This window comes from Amblyraja radiata, chromosome 5, assembly GCF_010909765.2.
Source record: "Amblyraja radiata isolate CabotCenter1 chromosome 5, sAmbRad1.1.pri, whole genome shotgun sequence".
NCBI classification, from domain to species: domain Eukaryota; kingdom Metazoa; phylum Chordata; class Chondrichthyes; order Rajiformes; family Rajidae; genus Amblyraja; species Amblyraja radiata.
Genome location: NC_045960.1, coordinates 106,908,026 through 106,930,742, shown reverse-complemented (window position 1 = coordinate 106,930,742; position 22,717 = coordinate 106,908,026). Strand labels below are relative to the sequence as shown.

General features: G+C 49.1%; 1 protein-coding gene across 1 annotated transcript in view; it reads left to right on the top strand.

Annotated features, from left to right (window-relative positions):
• The window catches only part of LOC116973784, a 61,854-nt gene extending 39,520 nt beyond the window's left edge, over positions 1-22,334 (top strand). The window contains exons 7-10 of the mRNA XM_033022091.1: positions 8,258-8,382; positions 14,595-14,782; positions 17,476-17,584; positions 21,999-22,334. Of these exons, the coding sequence (XP_032877982.1) occupies positions 8,258-8,382; positions 14,595-14,782; positions 17,476-17,584; positions 21,999-22,190 (614 nt within the window). The 3' untranslated portion in view covers positions 22,191-22,334. The remainder of the gene's footprint in view (positions 1-8,257; positions 8,383-14,594; positions 14,783-17,475; positions 17,585-21,998) is intronic.
• The last annotated feature ends 383 nt before the right edge of the window (positions 22,335-22,717 follow it).

Sequence of the window (22,717 nt, the reverse complement as noted above, 5' to 3'; positions counted from 1 at the left end):
GGGGCAGAGTGGTGGGTGCCTGGAACAAGCTGCCAGGGGTGGTGGTGGATCAGACATGCTGGGTTTTTAGAGGATTTTAGACCAGCACATGATGTGAAGAAGGGCTCTGGATCATGTGTGGAAGATGAGTTTACTATAACTTGGAATCACGTTCGGCACGGTCATTGTGGGCCGAAGGGCCTGTTGCTGTTCTGTTCCATGTCCTAGAAATCATCAGCTTCGGGTTTAAAGCCCAGAGCTTCCTCAGGCGCTTGGAGAAGGGTGGCACGGTGGAGTTACTGCCCTGCAGCAACAGGGACCCGGGTTCGATCCTGACCTCGGGTGCTGTCTGTGTGGAGGTTGCACGCTCTCCCCATGACCGCGTGGGTTTTCTCCTGGTGCTTCGGTTTCCTCCCACACTCCAAAGACGTGCGGGTTTGTAGGTTGGCCACTAGGGGCACCGCATGATGGCAGCCTCTGCCTCCAGTCTGTCTGTCTGTCTTTCTATCTGTTTTACATGTTTTGTTTGTGTAATGTATGTTTTGGAGGATTTGTTTTAGTATTTTATGTGTGGGGGGGGGGGGGGGGGGTAGGGTAAGGGGGAAACCGTTTCCCAGTCACTTTCTGGCGAGGTTGCGACCATTCTCCGAGTCGCGTCCTCGCCCCCCCCCCTCCTCGCTGGATTGTCACGGCCATTCCTGCCGGGGACCCGGACCAGAGCTTCAGCGGAGGCAGCGCAGCACTGGATACATCGCGGAGCGGGCGATGCCTCGCCTGGGATCGCCGTTTGAAGCTCCGGAGTGTTGGGCCTGCTGACCAACCCAACATCGCGGAGTCCTGGGACCCTTTGCCGAGGGCCGCCAGCTTGAATCTCCGCCCAGCTCGGCCTGTGGACTTCGGGAGCCGTGGACTCCAGTAGGAAGTGGCCGATTTGGATGTCCAAGCTGCTGAGGATGTTCTTCCGTTCCGATGTCGGAGTTCCATCTTCCGGTGAGAGGGCCTGAACATCGGGCCACCTGTAGCGGCGACTGCAGGGGGCTCGGTAGGCTTCGACCACGGGTGAACATCAGAGAGGAGGTTGACTGAACTTTGGTGCCTTCTGGTGACACATTTTGGTGACACATTCACACACAGGCAAGACACTTCACCCACCTTTGCCTGTGTGTGAATGTGTGTGAGTGATTGGTGGTGGTCGGAGGGGCCGTAGGCGCAGATTGGCAGCCACGCTTCCGTCAGTCTGCCCCAGGGCAGCTGTGGCTACAGAAGTAGCTTACCACCACCGAGTGTGACTGAGGAGTGAATGAATAATGCGATGTAAAGCGCCTTGAGTATTAGAAAGGCGCTATATAAATCCCATCCATTATTATTATTATTCCCTCACAGTGGGAAACTTTGATTCCACTGTGTGGCGGATGTCTATGTTATAGACTATCGTATGTTGCGTTTTTTATTTTATTCGTATGGATGTATGGTGACCACACATTTCAATGTACCAATCGGTGCTTGTGACAATAAATGTCTCTTGTCTTGTCTAGCTGGCTTCTGTAAAAAAGATATGTGGGACAGTGCTGGTCTACGGGTGATCGCTGGTCGGTGTGGACTCGGCAGGCCACGGGGCCTGTTTCCACGCAGTATATCTCCAAACTAAAGTAACCAAAGGAGTGACTGTGTGCAGTATGAGCGGGCATGACGGCAGAGTTAATCTTGCAAATACTGGCATGCATGGAATGCCAAGATAATGCCTGAGAAGACCAGGGGTCCTGAAAGGCAGATTAGAAGGAAATGTGAGGAATGGGGACAACTATGGAATGGAAAACAAGCGCTAGCATTTATTTCAAGAGGGCTGGAATACAAAAAACAAGGGATGCAATGCCGAGGCTCTCTAAGGTCGCATTTAGAATATTGTGAGCAATTTTGGGAGAAGGTTTACAAGAATGGTCCCAGGAATGAGTGGGTAAACATATGAAGAACGTTTGTCGGCACAGGGCCTGTACTCGCTGGAGTTTAGAAGAATGAGGGGAGAGCCTCATTGATACATACAGAATACTGAATGTATAGAGTGGATGTGGAGAGGATGTTTCCACTGGTTGGAGAGTCAAGGACTAGAGGTCACAGCCCCAGAATTAAATGATGTTCCTTTAGGCAGGAGGTGAGAAGGAATTTTGTTAGGCAGAGGTTGGTGAATCTGTGGGATTCATTGCCACAGAAGGCTGTGGAGTCAAAGTCAATGGATATTTTTAAGGCAGAGATAAATAGATCCTTGATTAGTACGCGTGTCAGGGGTTATGGGGGGAAGGGAGGAGAATGGGGTTGAGAGGGAGAGATAGATCAGCCGTGATTGAAAGGTGGAGTGGACTTGTTGGGCCGAAGGGCCTAATTCTGCTCCTAGAACTTATGATTTTATGACATAAATAATAAGATTACAAACAGTGATATCCATGCAATATGGAAGAACGGACAATGAAGTAGAAGAACTCGAATGGTAGGCCATGGAAGTTAGCTTGCCTTCTTGTTTAGTTTGGTTTATTAGGGCCAGCACGGAGGCGCAGCGGTAGAGTTGCTGCCTTACAGCGCCAGAGGCCCGGGTTCGATGCTGGCCACGGGTGCTGTCTGTACGGAGTTTGCACGTTCTCCCCGTGACCTGCGTTGGTTTTCTCCGGGTTCCAACAAGCCTGCACCCGTAGTCAGGATCGAACCGGGGTCTCTGGCGCTGTGAGGCGGCAACTCTACCACTACGCCACCGTGCCGCACTGATTATACAAGGCACAATTGTACAGTTCTTAATGGAGCATTTCTTATCAATGACAAATCGATTATCAATATATTAATATTCAATGGTGGTTGACTTCTTCTAATTCACTGACAATTCTTCCAGGGTGCAAGAAAAATAAGCATGTAAGGGGCCTGTCCCACTTAGGCGACTGCCGGCAACTTGCCAGTCGCCTGACAAACTGGCAACTGGAATGGCGACTGTCAGAGTGGAACACACACACACACACACACACACACACACACACACACACACACACACACACACAGACAGACACAGACAGACAGACAGACAGACAGACAGACACATCGCTTCCTTCACCAGCCCGTTATGCAGGCGGGGGACAGGGCAAGCGGGGGGAGCGCTGTCTGAGTGAAATTCACACGGTGCAAAGCCAATGTGATACAGACACACACCGCGATGAACAGGAAGGTTGGCGCTGTAATTAAGACGGCTAAAGCACAGTGTACGGTATGGGTCACGTAAGTCCTTTAAAAGAGGGGGGAGAAGTAGTGAAGACAACTTTTAAGAAGCCAGAGATACACGGCTGTGAAGCTCGGCGGATATTAACAATACTGGTCGGTTATCCTTGGTTCTGAAAACTACTGCTTACGTTTTTATTCCCAATGAGCCAATGAAATTCAACGGTCAGCACCTACGAGGACCTTCGACCTCCTGGCAACCCACTAGGACCTCCTGGCGACCCACCTACGGCACGGGAATTCTCGCTGCTCTCCATGGCGGCTTCATTCTGGTCACCGCTAATTTTTCGACATGTTGAAAAATTCGCGGTGACCATAATGAGGCCGCGACTAGTTCCCAGAATGCGGGAACTCCTCACGGCCATGAAGGCGACTCCCCAGCAACCACCCGCGAACATGTGGCGACTGATGTGGCGATTGCATAGTCTCCTGCAGTCGCCTAAAAAGTCGCCTAAGTGGGACAGACCCATTAGAATCTCGACTTTCTATTGCTGGTACATAGGACAATTAAACACTTTTGACTCATCGTTGGAGCATCGCAGAACTATTTATTTTAAGTGACACAATGACTTATTCCAGTTGGCGTGACAAAGGTACATAGAATGCTCACAGATAGACACAGAGTGCTGGAGTAACTCAGCAGGTCAGGCAGCATCTCTGGAGAACACGGAGGTTTCGGGTTGGGACCCTTCTTTCGACTGCTCAAATGTTTCTCTAAACTGTTTTACTAGAGTCATAGAGTGATATAATGTGGACACAGGCCCTTCGTCCCAACTAGCCCTCACCGGCCAACATGTCCCATCTACACTAGTCCCACCTGCCTGCGCTTGGTCCGCATCCCTCCAAACCTGTCCTATCCACGTACCTGTTTACGAAAGAACTGCAGATGCTGGGACAATCGAAGGTAGACACAAAATGCTGGAGTCACTCAGCGGGTGAGACAGCATCTATGGAGAGAAGGAATTGGCGACGTTCTGGGTCGAGACCCTTCTTCAGACTGATGTCAGGGGAGGGGGTAGGACAAAGAAAGAATGTAGGGGGAGACAGTGGGAGAACTGGGAATGGGGGGGGAGGGGGGAGGGGGAGAATGAAGAGAGCAAGGGCTACCTGAAGTTAAAGCTGTCAAAGTTCATCCCACTGGGGTGTAGACTACCCAAGCAAAGTATGAGGTGCTGTTCCTCCAATATTCGCTGGGCCTCACTCTGGCAATGGAGGAGGCCCAGGACTGAAAGGTCAGATTGGGAATGGGAGGGGGAGTTGAAGCGCTGAGCCACCGGGAGATCAGCTTGGTTAAGACAGACTGAGCGGAGGTGTTCAGCGAAACGATCGCCGAGCCTGCGCTTGGTTTCGACGATGTAGAGAAGCCTCACCCGCTGAGTTTCTCCAGCATTTTGTGTCTATCCATGTACCTGTCTAACTGCTTCTTAAACGTTGGGATAGTCCCAGCCTCCACTACCTCCTCTGGCAGCTCGGTCCATACACCCACCACCCATTCTGTTAAAAAGTGACCCCTTAGACTCCTATTAAATCTATTTTTTTCCCTTCACCTTAAACCTGTGTCCTGTGATTGAAAATCGTACAGTAAGCAAATGCATGTGTAGTACCAAGTCTAGGTAGGCGTGTAAAACTCTCGTTTAGATGGTGAACTAAGTTTCATGGCTTACAATGTGACACAAGAACACACTTGTTCTTCTGCTAATTCACAATCAGGGGCAGCGGTAGAGTTGCTGCCTCACAGCGCCAGAGACCAGGGTTCCATCCTCACCACGGGTGCTGTCTGTACGGAGTTTGTACGTTCTCCACCTGCGTGGGTTTTCTCCGGGATCTCGGGTTTCCTCCCACACTCCAAATAGGTGCGTGTTTGTAGGTTAATTGGCTTGGTATAATTGTAAATTGTCCCTAATGTGTGCAGGACAGTGTTGGTGTGCGGAGATCACTGGTCGGCATGGACTCGGGGGGGGGGGGCCGAAGGGCCTGTTTCCACGCTGTATCTCGAAACTAAACTATATTTTTAGCTTCGATTGCTGTGGAGATATAACTTGGAAACAAGCCTTTCGGCCCAAGCTGACCGTTGACATTAGTTCGATGTTATCCCTCTTTCTCATAAACTCCCTACACACTGGGGGTTCAATTTGCAGACAGCCAATTTACCGACAAACCTGCACGTCTTTGGAACGTGGGTGGAAACCGGAGTTCACAAGGAGAACTTGCAAACTTCACACAGACAGCACTGGAGCCGGGATTGAGCCCAGGTCTCTGGCATTGTGTGGCAGCAACTCTACCCACTGTGGTGCCCAAACGCAATGCTTGGAGATTAGTGTACGTGATATTATTAATATTTAATTATCATTGATTAGAGAAAGAACGCATTAAGAATTTCTATAATCACATCATCTGAAATCGTTGGCTGCTTTGTTATATTCTTCGTTTCAAGTTCAAGTTCCCATTTATTATCACGTGCACCAATTGTCACAGTGTAATTTTAGTTGCCATACCAGGGCCGTCTTAACCAAAGATCCTATAGCGGAGCAAGATAGACAACTCCTGCTAAATGCAATGGGCTGCCGTGTAGTACGCAACGGAAAGGAACGTTGGGCCTTTTTTTTCATCCATTCCTGTAACCAGACCCGACCCGAACCCGCAGTGTAATCAACGTTGCGGGGGAACAGTTTGTGTTAATAAATTGAAATTCTGAAAATGAGGAGAAAATTTTTACCAAATGTCTTTTATTTTTACGAGGATGTTTCCGTAACCGTCTTCCGTCTCCGCACTAGTATCCTACGGGATCTTTGGTGCGGAGACGGAAGCCGGTTACGGAAATGGGGCCGAAAATTACCCATGAATCTGCCCATGGCCGTACTACGTGTTTATCGTCGAGTGGACTAACTTGCTCGCTATAGGATCTTTGGTCTTAACAGCATTAGAGGCCCCCGGGCAAAGCAGTGCACTGGGCCCCTACACTTCCAGTTTCCTTATGCCGAATCAAATCTGCCGTCATGCACTTGGGATGTTCTTCTCCGTTTTCATGTTCTACTATACATAGATTAGCATGGGGCCCCTATGCTCGTAGGCCCCGGGCAACTGCCCAGCGTGCACATGCGTTAAGACGACCCTGAGCCATACGAATAAAAATAACACAATACGCTTCTTCTTGCGTATGGCATGCGCAGCCTAACGTTGTCAGACAACTTGCTAACACAATACAATAGACAATACGTGCAGGAGTAGGCCATTCGGCCCTTCGAGCCAACACCGCCATTCAATGGGTGTTGGCTCGACAACCCAAATTTCCACCGACCCTGGTTGTGTGGCAATAAATTATATCTATCTATCTATCTATCTAATGTGATCATGGCTGATCATCCCCAATCAGTAACCCGTTCCTGCCTTCTCCCCATATCCCCTGAATCCGCTATTTTTAAGAGCTCTATCTAGCTCTCTCTTGAAAGCATCCAGAGAACCCGCCTCCGCCGCCCTCTGAGGCAGAGAATTCCACAGACTCACCACTCTCTGTGAGGAAAAAGTGTTTCCTCGTCTCCGTTCTAAATGGCTTACCCCTTATTCTTAAACTGTGGCCCCTGGTTCTGGACTCCCTCAACATCGGGAACATGTTTCCTGCCTCTAGCGTGTCCAAACCCTTAACATTCTTATATGTCTCAATGAGATACCCTCTCATCCTTCTAAACTCCAGAGTGTACAAGCCCAGCCGCTCCATTTCTCCCAGCATATGACAGTCCCACCATCCCGGGAATTAACCTTGTACACAATACACAATAGAGTTTAACATAAGCATCCACCACAGCGGAATCAACCTTTCACAGTGTGATGGAACGCAATAAAGTCCGGTCATCTTCCTCTTTGTTCACCCGTGGCCTGCCTTAGTTCAGAGATACATCGAGGAAACAGGCCCCATCGGCCCACCAAGTGCGCACTCAACCAGCGATCCCCGCACACTAACACTATCCTACCCACACTCGGGACAATTTACATTTAAATTAAACCAATTGACCTACAAAGCTGTATGTCTTTGGCGTGTGGAAGGAAACGGGAGCTCTTGGAAATTTTTTTTAACGAGGTCGCGGGAAGAATGCACAAACTCCGTACAGACAAGCATCCGTAGTCAGGATGGAACCCGGGTCTCTGGTGCTGCCGTTGCCCCACCGTGCTCTTCCTAATGGTGGCCGATTAGGAAAAGGGGAGATGCAGCGAGACCTGGGTGTCATGGTACACCAGTCATTGAAAGTAGGCATGCAGGTGCAGCAGGCAGTGAAGAAAGCGAATGGTATGTTAGCTTTCATAGCAAAAGGATTTGAGTATAGGAGCAGGGAGGTTCTACTGCAGTTGTACAGGGTCTTGGTGAGACCACACCTGGAGTATTGCGTACAGTTTTGGTCTCCAAATCTGAGGAAGGACATTATAGCCATAGAGGGAGTGCAGAGAAGGTTCACCAGACTGATTCCTGGGATGTCAGGACTTTCATATGAAGAAAGACTGGATAGACTTGGCTTATACTCGCTAGAATTTAGGAGATTGAGAGGGGATCTTATAGAAACTTACAAAATTCTTATGGGGTTGGACAGGCTAGATGCAGGAAGATTGTTCCCGATGTTGGGGAAGTCCAGGACAAGGGGTCACAGCTTAAGGATAAGGGGGAAATCCTTTAGGACCGAGATGAGAAGAAACTTTTTCACACAGAGAGTGGTGAATCTGTGGAACTCTCTGCCACAGAGGGTAGTTGAGGCCAGTTCATTGGCTATATTTAAGAGGGAGTTAGATGCGGCCCTTGTGGCTAAAGGGATCAGGGGGTATGGAGAGAAGGCAGGTACGGGATACTGAGTTGGATGATCAGCCATGATCATATTGAATGGCGGTGCAGGCTCGAAGGGCCGAATGGCCTACTCCTGCACCTATTTTCTATGTATCTATGTATCTCTCGTTGTTTTGTGGCACTTTGCACGGCCACACGTCTATGTCACCTCTCTTGTGTCAATTTTAAGTTGACGGAACTTGCCTTTTGTGTTCACAGGTTGTGCGCTCTTCATTGCCTGGGCAGCACTGTACCGATGTGCTTTGGACATAATAATCTGGAACTCCCTGTTCCTTATCCTCAACATGATGCATTGTATCTACCTGATCTACAAACGGAGACCTGTAAGTAAGCAATGTGCCCCTTGCTCTCTCTCTCCCCTTCCCCCTGCCCCTTCCCAGTCCTCCCACTGTCCCCCGCACACTTTCTTTCTTTGTCCCACCCCCTCCCCTGACATCAGTCTGATGAAGGGTCCCGACCCGAAACGTCGCCCATTCCTTCTCTCCATGGATGCTGCCTCACCCGCTGGGTTTCTCCAGCATTTTGTGTCTGCCTGTAAGTATAGATAGCCATAGAGTGATACATCTATGTCCCAACTTGCCCACACTGTCCAACATGTCCCATCCACACTAGTCCCACCGGCCTGAGTTTGGCCCATATCCCTCTAAACCAGTCCTATCCATGTACCTGTCTAACTGTTTCCGAAACGTTGCGATAGTCCCTGCATCAACTACTTCCTCCGTCAGCTCGTTCTATACACCCACCACCCTTTTGAGTGAAAAAGTTACCCCTCAGGTTCCTATTAAATTCCCTCCCCCCCCCCTCTAATCTTAAACCTTTGTCATCTGGTTCTCGATTCCCTTACTCTGGGCAAGAGACTCTGTGCCTCTACCTGATCTATTCCTCTCATGATTTTGTATTCTTCTATAAGATTACCCCTCATCCTCCTGCCCTTCAAGGAGATGACTCCAAGCTTTCAATTCCATTTCCCCCGTGTCCTGACTCATGTCTGTTACGTTGGTTCTTTAGAATATTCTGCCTATTATAAACCAAATCGATCAATATGAAGGCAATCTGTATCCATTTGCATTTCGTAGACATTTAGACAATAGGTGCAGGAGTTGACCATTCCACCCTTTGAGCCAGCACCGCCATTCAATGTGATCATGGCTGATCATCCCCAATCAGTACCTCGTTCCTGCCTTCTCCCCATATCCCCTGACTCCGCTATTTTTAAGAGCCCTATCTAGCTCTCTCTTGAAAGTATCCAGAGAACCGACCTCCACCGCCCTCTGAGGCAGAGAATTCCAGACTCACAATTCTCTGTTTCCTCGTTTGCGTTCTAAATGGCTTACCCCTTATTCTTAAACTGTGGCCCCTGGTTCTGGACTCCCCCAACATCGGGAACATGTTTCCTGCCACTAACGTGTCCAAACCTTTAATAATCTTATATGTTTAAATAAGATCTCCTCTCATCCTTCTAAACTCCATAGTATACAAGCCCAGCCGCTCCATTCTCTCAGCATATGACATTCCCGCCATCCCGGGAATTAAACTTTAATTATGTTTAGTTAAACTTCAGATAGCCCTTGCTTTCCCTCTCTCTCCATCCCCACCCCCTTCCCAGTTCTCCCACTAGTCTTACTGTCTCCGGCTACATTCTATCTTTGTCCCGCCCCTTCCCCTGACTTCAGTCTGAAGAAGGGTCTCGACCCGAAACGTCGCCCATTCCTTCTCTCCAGAGATGCTGCCTCACCCGCTGAGTTACTCCAGCATTTTTGTGTCTACCTTCGATTTAAACCAGCATCTGCAGTTCTTCCTTACACACTAATTAAATGCAGCTTCTTGTTCACTTTCACCCAATACAAAGATTGGTCCTCTTATTGGTTTACTTATGGGCATGTCCGGGTCCACCCATATTGGAGGGATGACCAAGAAATCACACCAACGAATCTACTTCCTTGGAAGGCTTAGGAAGTTCGACATGTCCCCTACAACCCTCACCGACTTCCACAGAATGCATTTTATCGGGATGCATCACAGCACGGTTTGGGAACAGCTCCATCCAAGGACCGCAGGAAACTGCAGAGACTTGTGGACGCAGCCCAGACCATCACACAAACCAGCCTCCCTTCCATTGACTCAATTTATTGGCAAGGCCAGCAGCCTAATCAAGGACCACTCTCACCCAGGCCACTCCCTCTTCTCCCCTCTCCCATCGGGCAAGAGGTACAGTAGTGTGAAAACGCACACCTCCAAATTCAGGGACAGTTTCGTCCCGGCTGTTATCAGGCAGCTGAACCATCCTATCACAACTCACCAACCATCCACCTAATTGGAGATACTCTGACTAACTTTACTTGGACTTAATTGGACTTTTTCTTACACTAAACGTTATTCCCTAATCATGTATCTACACACTGTAAATGGCTCAATTGTAATCGGGTATTGTCTTTCCGCTGACTGGTTAGCACGCAACAAAAGCTTTTCACCGTACCTCAGTATACGTGACGATAAACTAAACTAAAATTTGCACATGGAAACAGGCCATTCAGCCCATCGAGACCACCCCCTATCATGGTGTTTAGTGTGGTTTAGTTTAGAGGTACAGCACAGAAACAGGCCCTTCGGCCCACGGAGTCCGCGCTGACCAGCGACCCCCGCACACAAACACTATCCTACACACACGAGGGACAATATTTTACATTTATACCAAGCCAATTGACCCACGACTTTGGAGTGCGGGCGGAAAACGAAGATCTCGGAGAAAACCCGCGCAGATCACGGGAAGAACGTACAAACTCCGTACAGACAGCGCCCAAAATCAGGATAGAACCCGGGTCTCTGGCACTGTGAGGTGGCAACTCTACCGCTGCGCCACAGTTTGTGCAACACATTTCTATAATTCTATTCTTGAACAACTGACTGACGCATCTGTCATTTCTCATATATAATTTGTGCCTATATTGGGGACTGGCCTCATCGACGTATGGTGTTGGGATGTTTACACAGGGTTACGGAATGCTGTCCACTTCAGGAGCTCAGCGACACAACTAAGTGTTGCCACTGGGTTTTACGAGTGGAGATGGGGAAATTGTTTCCAACCTTTCAAAGGTAGTTAGGGTCCCCCGCTCAATCTTCCCATCCCTGTTTGTGATGTTTGACCGAAAAGTCTGGAGAGAATGCACATCCATTGGAGCAGCTAGATTAAAAAATAAATAGAACATGTGTACTCTGGAATTTAGAAGGATGAGAGTATTGTGGAGCAGTTTTGGAACAGCTGGAGTACTGTGTGCAGTTTTGGTCCCCTAATTTGAGGAAGGACATTCTTGCTATTGAGGGAGTGCAGCGTAGGTTTACAAGGTTAATTCCCGGGATGGCGGGACTGTCATATGCTGAGAGAATGGAGCGGCTGGGCTTGTACACTCTGGAGTTTAGAAGGATGAGAGGGGATCTCATTGAAACATATAAGATTATTAAGGGTTTGGGCACGCTAGGGGCAGGAAACATGTTCCTGATGTTGGGGGAGTCCAGAACCAGGGGGCCACAGTTTAAGAATAAGTGGTATCCCATTTAGAACGGAGACGAGGAAACAGTTTTTCATGCAGAGAGTTGTGAGTCTGTGGAATTCTCTGCCTCTGGAGGCTGGTTCTCTGGATGCTTTCAAGAGAGAGTTAGATAGGGCTCTTAAAGTTCAAGTTGACATTTATTGTCACATGCACCAATTGGTACATTGAAATTTGGGTTGCCATACAGCCGTACGAATTAAAAAGGAACACAACACACAATAGAATTTAACATAGACATCCCCACACAGCAGAATCAATGTTTCCCACTGTGAGGGAAGGCAATTAAGTCCAGCCATCTTCCTCCTTGTTCAGATAGCGGAGTCAGGGGATATGGGGAGAAGGCAGGAACGGGGTACTGATTGGGGATGATCAGCCATGAGCACATTGAATGGCGGTGCTGGCTCGAAGGCCTACTCCTGCACCTATTGTCTATTGTCTAACATGGGCTAGAGTGATCGTGTTAGACACACAATAGAACTCAGAACAGTCCAGCAGAGTAATAGGCCCTTCAGTCCACAATGTCCATACTGAACACAACGCTGAGTCTCCTCTGCCTGCATTTGCCTCCATTCCCTGCATATCCATGTGTCCATTCAAATACCCCTTAAACGCCACTATCCTATCTGCCTCCACCACCACCCCTGGCAGCGCGTTCCAGGCACCCACCACCACTCTGTGTGAAAGAATTTACAATCGGGCATCTCCTTTCAGCTTTGCCCCTCCCCCTTTAAAACGTGGCCCTCTAGCCTTTGACATTCCCATCCTGGGAAAAAGTCCTGACCGCCTCTCATCATTTTAAATATCGGCACGGTGGCGCAGCGGTAGAGTTGCTGCCTTACTGCTCCAGAGACGCCGGTTCGATCCCGACCATGGGTGCTGCCTGTGTGGAGTTTGTACGTTCACCCCGTGCTCCGGTTTGCTCCCACACTCCACAAAGACGTACAGGCTTGTAGGTTATTTGGCTCGGGTAAAATTGTACATTGACATCAGAATCAGATTCAGAATCACACTTTATTCACCAAGTATGTTTTGTAACATACGAGGAATTTCACTGGCCAGGTCAGTCATACAATTAAAAGCACCAGATCACTCAAAAAAACACATTTTAACATGAACATAGAAACATAGAAACATAGACAATAGGTGCAGGAGTAGGCCATTCGGCCCTTCGAGCCTGCACCGCCATTCAATATGATCATGGCTTATCATCCAACTCAGTATCCTGTACCTGCCTTCTCTCCATACCCCCTGATCCCTTTAGCCACAAGGGCCACATCTAACTCCCTCTTAAATATAGCCAATGAACTGGCCTCAACTACCTTCTGTGGCAGAGAATTCCAGAGATTCGCCACTCTCTGTGTGAAAAATGTTTTCCTCGTCTCGGTCCTAAAAGACTTCCCCCTTATCCTTAAACTGTGACCCCTTGTTCTGGACTTCCACAACATCGGGAACAATCTTCCTGCATCTAGCCTGTCCACGTTACACGTTGCAATAATAAATCTAAATCTAATCTGACTCCCATCTCTACATTTCCGCTTGAAATATTCCATATTGTTGGGCTTGCCTATCCCCTACACAGCTCTAATCAATTTTATAGCATAACTATGTGACTAGCATGCAAGGCAGCCATGGTGGCGCAGCGGTAGAGTTGCTGCTTTACAGCGATTGCAACGCCGGAGACCCGGGTTCGATCCCGACCACGGGTGCTGTCTGTACGGAGTTTGTACGTTCTCCCCCGTGACCTGCGTGGGTTTTCTCCGAGATCTTCGGTTTCCTCCCACACTCCAAAGACGTGCAGTTATGTAGGTTAATTGGCTTGGTGTATGTGTGTAAAATTATCCCAAGTGTGTGTAGGGTAGTGTTAATGTGCAGGGATCGCTGGTCGGTGTGGACTCAGTTTCCGCGCTGCACATCTATACTAAATTAAAGAGATAGACACAAACTGCTGGAGTAACTCAGCGGGGCGGGCAGCATCTCTGGAGAGAAGGAACGGGTGACGTTTGTGTCGGAAGGGACTGCAGATGCTGGTTTACACCGAAGATAGACTCACAGAAGATAGCATGTAAAATGCGGTTCTTCTTCTTCTTCTTCATGCGTATGGCGTGCACAGCCTAAAGTTGTAGGGCAACTTGTTCTATTTGATTGTGCACGCCGGGTTGATTGCATTCGTCGAAACAGGGCGGACCACGTGAAGGTTGCAATCTCCCCACCCCCAAAATGGGGTTGAGAGGGAAAGATAGATCAGCCATGGGCCGAATGGCCGAGTAGACTCGAAGGGCCGAATGGCCTAATTAATCCTGCCCCTATGACATATGAAAACAAAGCTTTTCAATGTACCTCACTCACCACAAGTAACAATAATAAACCTAAACTACCACCTTCAAGGCTGTAGAAGGGTCCCGATCTGAAACGTCATCTATCCATGTTCTCCACAGATGCTGCCTGACCCGCTGAGTTACTCCAGCACTCTGTGAAACGTCACCTATCCATGTTCTCCACAGATGCTGCCTGACCCGCTGAGTTACTCCAGCAGTCTGTGAAACGTCACCTATCCATGTTCTCCACAGATGCTGCCTGACCCGCTGAGTTACTCCAGCAGTCTGTGAAACGTCACCCATCCATGTTCTCCACAGATGCTGCCTGACCCGCTGAGTTACTCCAGCACTCTGTGAAACGTCACCTATCCATGTTCTCCAGAGATGCTGCCTGACCCGCTGAGTTACTCCAGCAGTCTGTGAAACGTCACCTATCCATGTTCTCCACAGATGCTGCCTGACCCGCTGAGTTGCTCCAGCACTCCGTTTTTTCTCTAAACCTGAACATCTTGATTTAAGTTGCCCTCAGTCTGAACAAGTGGCCCGACCCGAAACGTCATCCATCTTCTCCCTCCAGAGATGCTGCCTGACCCGCTGAGTATCTCCACCACTTTGTGTCGATCTTCTGAAACAGTCTAATCATGTTTTAACCATCATCTTATCTCCTTGCAGATAAAGCTTGACAAGGAACTCAAGGCACTGTACCGGAGGATGTTTGAGCCTCTTCATGTTCCTCCTGACTTGTTCCAAAGACTCACGGGGCAGTTCTGTAGTATCATGACCCTTACCAAGGACCAAACCTACGCCGCGGAAGATAAAACGTCTGTTGATGACCGGCTTAGTATCCTGCTCAAGGGAAAGTAAGTCCACAGTCGCCCTGTTGAGTCTCACTGTCTGTAAAGGGCCTGTCCCACCAGCATGCGATTGCATGCGTCTAGCGCGACCAAACGTGGTGGCTTGCGGCGTGGGGCCGGTCCCACTTCCAACCGCGGAGCCGTCTGGAGTTGTGCGGGGCTGGTCCCGACATCATAGTCACCAATCAGCTGGGCAGGAGGCGGGCCGACTGAATTTGGACATCACACGGCATCGGGCGGTTACGTCATCACGCAACGGCACGCCGGGCGGTGACGTCATCGCGCAACGCCACGCCACGCGCTAGGCAGAAAATTCAAGACGCTGCGTACGGCGTCAAGATGCTGCGTACGGCGTTGAGGCGCTGCGTACGCCCGTAGAGGCGCTGCGTACGCCCGTCGAGGCGGTGCGTACGGCCTCAATGCAACTGCGGGACGGCAGGCAGTTGCCGCGCGGAATTTTTGAACACGGTCAGTTTTTCGGAGCCCCGCGCGATGTCGGGACCAGCTCCGCACAACTCCATCCTGCTCCGGCGATCGAAGTGGGACCGGCCCCGCGAGGCCGTACGGCTCAAGCGACCACGTTAGGTCGCGCTTGCCCTTTACCCGTTTTCACCTACTCCACAGCTAACAATGGCCTGTTCCCACAATCATCAAGACATTTTTTGCATGTCATATGATCATGTTATAGGTGCAGAATTTATCACTTGTGAAGCCGAAACGTCACCCATTCCTTCTGTCCAGCGATGCTGCCTGACCCGCTGAGTTAGGGGCCTGTCCCACTTTCACCACCTAATTCACAACCTTGTTTTACTCGTGAACATTTTTCATCAGGCTAGAAAAAAACGCCCCGACCTACTTGATGCCATGAGTACCTACGACTAGCATCACGACCTACTACAACCTACCTACAACCTTGTGACGACCATGCCGCGAGTATGAGTCAAGGGCAAACTCGGCAGAGGTCGTGAAAGTGGGACAGGCCCTTTACTCTAGCTTTGTGTGCCTATCTTCGGTTTAAACCAGCATCTGCAGTTCCTTCCCACACGTAATAAGAGCAGGGAGGTTCTACTGCAGTTGTACAGGGTCTTGGTGAGACCACACCTGGAGTATTGCGTACAGTTTTGGTCTCCTAATCTGAGGAAATGCATTCTTGCCATAGAGGGAGTACAGAGAAGGTTCACCAGACTGATTCCTGGGATGTCAGGACTTTCATATGAAGAAAGACTGGATAGACTCGGCTTGTACTCGCTAGAATTTAGAAGATTGAGGGGGGATCTTATAGAAACTTACAAAATTCTTAAGGGGTTGGACAGGCTAGATGCAGGAAGATTGTTCCCGATGTTGGGGAAGTCCAGAACAAGGGGTCACAGTTTAAGGATAAGGGGAAAATCTTTTTAGCACCGAGATGAGAAAAACATTTTTTACACAGAGAGTGGTGAATCTCTGGAACTCTCTGCCACAGAAGGTAGTTGAGGCCAGTTCATTGGCTATATTTAAGAAGTAGTTAGATGTGGCTAAAGGGATCAGGGGGTATGGAGAGAAGGCAGGTACAGGATACTGAGTTGGATGATCAGCCATGATCATATTGAATAGCGGTGCAGGCTCGAAGGGCCGAATGGCCTACTCCTGCACCTATTTTCAATGTTTCTATGTAACTTGGCACCATGTCCGGCACCACTATAGTGGGCCGAAGGGCCCATTCCTGTGCTGTGCTGTTCTATGTTCCCTGTCTGTGTTCTTCAGTTATTTAACACCGAGAAGCTGAAATGTTTTATCTGGTGCTGTGTAAAAGTTATCAGCAGACTGCCGAAGGATTCCTTGTGGGGGGAAAGGCTGTTATTTATAATCCGCTTGGCTTTGTTCCATTTCATTGCTTCCCATATTTGGGCAGAAAGCAAAGGGCAGACCAATTGAAGAGAATCTACAGAAGAAGCTTGAAAGAATGTGAGACGTGATGTGCGTTTGTTCCTCACCCGTGTGGATAGGGCAACGAGTTTAGATCAGTTTACAGATGCAGCACGGAAACAGGCCCTTCGGCCCACCGAGTCCGGGCCCACCGAGCGATCCCCGCACACTAACACTATCCGACACACGCTAGGGACAATTTACAATTTTAACTAAGCCAATTAGTTCAGAAGTTCATAAGTGATAGGAGCCATTCGGCCCATCAAGTCTACTCTGCCATTCAATCATGGCTGATCTATCTCTCCCTCTTAACCCCATTCTCCTGCCTTCTCCCCATAACCCCTGACACCCGTACTAATCAAGAATCTATCTATCTCTGCCGTAAACATATCCACTGACTTGGCCTCCACAGCCCTCTGTGGCAATGAATTCCACAGATTCACCACCCTCTGACTATAATAAATTTCTCCTCATCTCCTTCCCTTAAGGAACGCCCTTTAATTCTGAGGCTGTGCCCTCTGGTCCTAGACTCTCCCACAAGGGGAAACATTCGGCCCGCATCCATTAGCCCTCAAACATGTACGTCATTGGAGTGTGGTAGGAAAGCGGAGCACCCGGAGAAAACCCACGCAGGTCACTGGGAGAACGTACAAACTCAGTACAGACAGCACCCGTGATCAGGAGTGAACCCGAGTATCTGGCGCTGTGAGGCAGCAACTCTACCGCTGCGCCACCGTGCCAATCGGTAGATTGCTCTTGGAGAATGTACTTAAAGCAGCTCTTTGATTTGACAGGATGAAAGTCTCGTACCGGGGACACTTTCTGCACAACATTTATCCCACCGCCTTCATCGACTCACCGGAATTCCGATCGACCCAGCTCAACAAAGGAGAGAAATTCCAGGTAGAGTGGTCTTTTGCAGAAAGGTTAAGGGGCCGGTTCCACTCGGCGACTCCCGGCGTCATATCCGGGTCGCCAAAAGATGTCGAACAATTTCGAAATCCAGCGGCGAGAAAAAAAATGCCGCGACACTTGAAAAACACCGCGGGACAATAATTCATCACGCCACGGCACCGCCGCGTCATACGCCACCACGCCGCGTATTTTTCGGTGACCTGATACATCAGTCAATGATGCCGGCAGTCGCCGAAAAACTCGCCAAGCAGGGCTGGCCCTTTATAATTCTAATTTCAAATTAGAAATGTTGCTTTAGTCTCTGAAGTTGCAGTTGCAGACTCATTATCGTGTTGTTTTGTTCCTTTGCCTATGTTTCATTCTAGTCAGAGTGTGAAACAATATGATCCCAGGGCACCACTGTTGTGAAGTCCCATGCAGGGTACAGAAGGAAGGGGGCACTGGTTTGGCTTTAGAGCGGCACGGTGGCGCAGCGGGAGAGTTACCACCCGACAGCTGCAGAGGCCCGGATTCCATCCTGACAACGGGTGCTGGCTGTATGGAGTTTGTGCGTTCTCCCTGTGACCACGAGCGTTTTCTCCGGGTGCTCAGGTTTCCTCCCACACTCCAAAGACGTGCGGGTTTGTACGTTAGTTGTAAATTTTCCCTAGTGTGTAGGATAGTGATAACTATAGAATGATATCGAGTGGAAACAGGCCTTTTGGCCCAACTTGCCCACACCGACCAACATGTCCCATCTACACTCGCCCCACCTGCTTGCGCTTGGTCCATATCCCTCCAAACCTGTCCTGTGGATAGTTCCCAGCCTCAACTACCTCCGGCAGCTCGTTCCCATAATAATAATAATAATGGATGGGATTTATATAGCGCCTTTCTAATACTCAAGGCGCTTTACATCGCATTATTCATTCACTCCTCAGTCACACTCGGTGGTGGTAAGCTACTTCTGTAGCCACAGCTGCCCTGGGGCAGACTGACGGAAGCGTGGCTGCCAATCTGCGCCTACGGCCCCTCCGACCACCACCAATCACTCACACACATTCACACACATTCACACACAGGCAAAGGTGGGTGAAGTGTCTTGCCCAAGGACACAACGACAGTATGCACTCCAAGCGGGATTCGAACCGGCTACCTTCCGGTCGCCAGCCGAACACTTAGCCCATTGTGCCATCTGTCGTCCCAATACATCCCTTTGTGCGTAGTATAACAGGATGGTCCGATATAACCACAATCCGCTCGATAGTGGTCCGTTGTGACGAGGGTTTACAGTAGAGGGTGTGTGAAATGAGAGACAAATTACTGAGCAATGCTGGACAGCACAGCTTTAAGATGAGAGTGGCCACGTTTAAAGGAGATGCGTGGGGCAATGTATTTTGCTTGGAACACACTGCCAGGGTGGGGTTGTATTTAAGATTCTCTTGGTTATATACAAGGATACAGAAGGATCGAGGGGGATATGGATTATATGCAGGGAGATATGATTTTACCTCGTCATCAGGTTTGGCACAAATGTTGTGGGTCAATTGCTGTCCTGTTCTATGCTCTAAACTGAAATATAGATATTGCCATTGAAGTAGACTAATGGGCCTGTCCCACTGTCCAACTACAGGCGACTAGTTTGTCGCCACATGTTCGCCGGTGTTCCCCGGGCGTAGTCTCCTCAGTCGCGCAAAAAGTCGTAGCGTCTTTATAGTCGACACTAAATTTTCAACATGTGGAAACATTTTCGGCGACAGTGGGTTTGACGCCAATGAGCGTAGCGTGACTTCTCCTGACGTAGGTCCTGTCGTAGTTGTCGCCAGGATGACGTAGGTTGTCGCCGGTTTTTCGGCGACCTGCTACGACTATGACAGATGCCGGCAGTTGCCTAAAAAATCGCCAAGTGGGACAGGCCCATAAGACATAGGTTCAAGTTCAAGTTCAAGTTCAAGTGAGTTTATTGTCATGTGTCCCTGTATAGGACAATGAAATTCTTGCTTTGCTTCAGCACACAGAACATAGTAGGCATTTACTACAAAACAGATAAATGTGTCCATATACCATGATATAAATATATACACACATGAATAAATAAACTGGTAGTGCAAATAACAGAAAGTGGTTGCTAATAATCAGAGTTTTGTCCGAGCCAGGTTTAATAGCCTGATGGCTGTGGGGAAGTAGCTATTCCTGAACCTGGTTGTTGCAGTCTTCAGGCTCCTGTACCTTCTACCTGAAGGTAGCAGGGAGATGAGTGTGTGGCCAGGATGGTGTGGGTCTTTGATGATACTGCCAGCCTTTTGAGGCAGCGACTGCGATAAATCCCCTCGATGGAAGGAAGGTCAGAGCCGATGATGGACTGGGCAGTGTTTACTACTTTTTGTAGTCTTTTCCTCTCCAGGGCGCTCAAGTTGCCGAACCAAGCCACGATGCAGAATTGACTCAATTTATACCTCACGCTGCCTCGGCAAGGCCAGCAGCATAATCAAGGACCAGTCGCACCCTGGCCACTCCCTCTTCTCCCTTCTCCCATCGGGCAAAGGTTATAGATTGAAGTGTGAAAACGCACACCTCCAGATTCAGGGACAGTTTCTTCCCAGCTGTTATCAGACAATTGAACCATGCTGAGAACAGAGCTGAATCTGATCTACTATCTACCTCATTGGTGACCCTCGGACTATCCTTGATCGGACTTTGCTGGCTTTACCTTGCACTAAACGTTATTCCCTCAAGGGGCTGTCCCACTGCAGCGACCTAATCTGCGAGTTTAGACGAGTTTGCCCTCGACTCAAACTCGCAGCATGGTCGACACGTGGTCCTAGGAGGTTCTATGAGGTCACTGGAACTCTCCTTCATGCTCGAGGGAAGTTCCCGAATACTGGCGGCATCAGCTAGGTCGCGGAAAACTTTTCAGCATGTTGAAAAATTTTCCACGAGTAAAATTTGGTCGGCATGGTTGTTTTTAACTCGTAGTGAAGTGGAGTGGGGTTGCTATTTAGTTACAGGCAGTCGAGGGCAGCCATAGGCAATCTCCTTCGCTGACCGGGCATTTTGATTGGCTCATTGGAGTTTTCAGGACCAGGGAAAACCAACCGGTAGGTAAAATGCCCGCTAAACTTTATTATACTTCTTAAATGTGTCTCCACTCCTTCTTCCCCCCCCCTTCCCTCGCCCCTACGCCCCCCTTCTCTCCCCTTCTTGCTCCTTCGTTCCCCTTCGTTCCCCTTCGTTCCCCTTCTCCCCCCTTCTCCCCCCTTCTCTCCCCTTCTCTCCCCTTCTCTCCCTCTCTCTCCCCTTCTTTCCCCCCCCCTCCCCCCCCCGCAATCTCTAAAGGACTTACCGTACACTGTGCAGCCGTCTTTTACCTTCCTCTTCATCGTGGGTGTGAATTTCAGACAGCGCTCCCCCGCTTTCCCTGGCCCCCGCCTTTGCGATGTGTGTGTTTGTGTGTGTGTGTGTGCGCGGTCGATCGATCCAGCTGGCAGGTTTCAACGCGGCCGGTCGATCCAGCTCGAGGTTTTCCAGGCGAGTGCCGTGGAGCTTGAAGGCCAAAGATATTCTTCTTACCTCGCGGATTAGGTTGCCGCAGTGGGACATCCCCTTTATCACGTATCTGCACACTGTGGACGGCTCGATTGTAATCATGTATTGTCTTTCCGCTGACCGGTTAGCACGCAACAAAAGCTTTTCACTGTACCTCGGTACACGTGACAATAAACTATTATTTCTTCTGCAGTTGTATAGGGCTCTGGTGAGACCACATCTGGAGTATCGTGTACAGTTTTGGTCTCCTAATTTGAGGAAGGACATCCTTGTGATTGAGGCAGTGCAGCGTAGGTTCACGAGATTGATCCCTGGGATGGCGGGACTGTCATATGAGGAAAGATTGAAAAGACTAGGCTTGTATTCACTGGAGTTTAGAAGGATGAGGGGATTCTTATAGAAACATATAAAATTATAAAAGGACTGGACAAGCTAGATGCAGGAAAAATGTTCCCAATGTTGGGCGAGTCCAGAACCAGGGGCCACAGTCTTAGAATAAAGGGGAGGTCATTTAAGACTGAGGTGAGAAAAAACGTTTTCACCCAGAGAGTTGTGAATTTGTGGAATTCCCTGCCACAGAGGGCAGTGGAGACCAAGCTACTGGATGGATTTAAGAGAGAGTTAGATAGAGCTCTAGGGGCTGGTGGAGTCAAGGGATATGGGGAGAAGGCAGGCACGGGTTATTGATTGGGGACGATCAGCCATGATCACAATGAATGGCGGTGCTGGCTCGAAGGGCCGAATGGCCTCCTCCTGCACCTATTTGCTATGTTTCTATGTTAAACTGAAATAATGTGAGGTTAAGATAGTTTCTCTTCGTAGCCATCACAGTGCTGGGTAGTCATCATATTTTCCCATCCATGTCCTATCTCCTTAGGTGACCGTGGTGGCTGAGGACAACTGCAGGTTTCTCTGCTGGTCCAGGGAGAGACTGACTTTCTTCCTGGAAACCGAGTCGTTTCTTCACGAAGTATTCAAGTACCTCATCGGCAAAGATATCACCAACAAGCTGTACTCCTTGAACGACCCAACACTAAGTGACAAAGTAGGTATTAACCTTGAGCGTTGAGTAAATACCCTGTGGAACTGAATGCATTAAAGATACCCAGCTCTGAAATGTTTTGCATAAAACACATAAATTAAATATATTTAAAATATTCTCCAAATATATACCAATTAATCACTCATGTTGCTGCATATTTGGAGTCATTATTAATATATAATTTAAACTATATGTCCTGGGCCTCCTCCATGGCCAGAGTGAGCAACACCGGAAATTGGAGGAACAGCACCTCATATTCCGCTTGGGTAGCCTGCATCCTGGTGGCATGAACATTGAATTCTCACAATTGTGTTAGCCCTTGCTGTCTCCTCCCCTTCCTACCTCTCCCTCAGCCCTCGTGCTGTCCCTTCTCCTTTTTCCTTTCTTCTCCCCGCCTCCCCCCATCAGTCTGAAAAAGGGTTTTGGTCCGAAACGTTGCCAATTTCCTTCGCTCCATAGATGCTGCTGCACCCGCTGAGTTTCTCCAGCATTTTTGTCTGCCTTAAACTATATTCAACATGAAAGGTATATAGACATATGTTCTACATATGAGT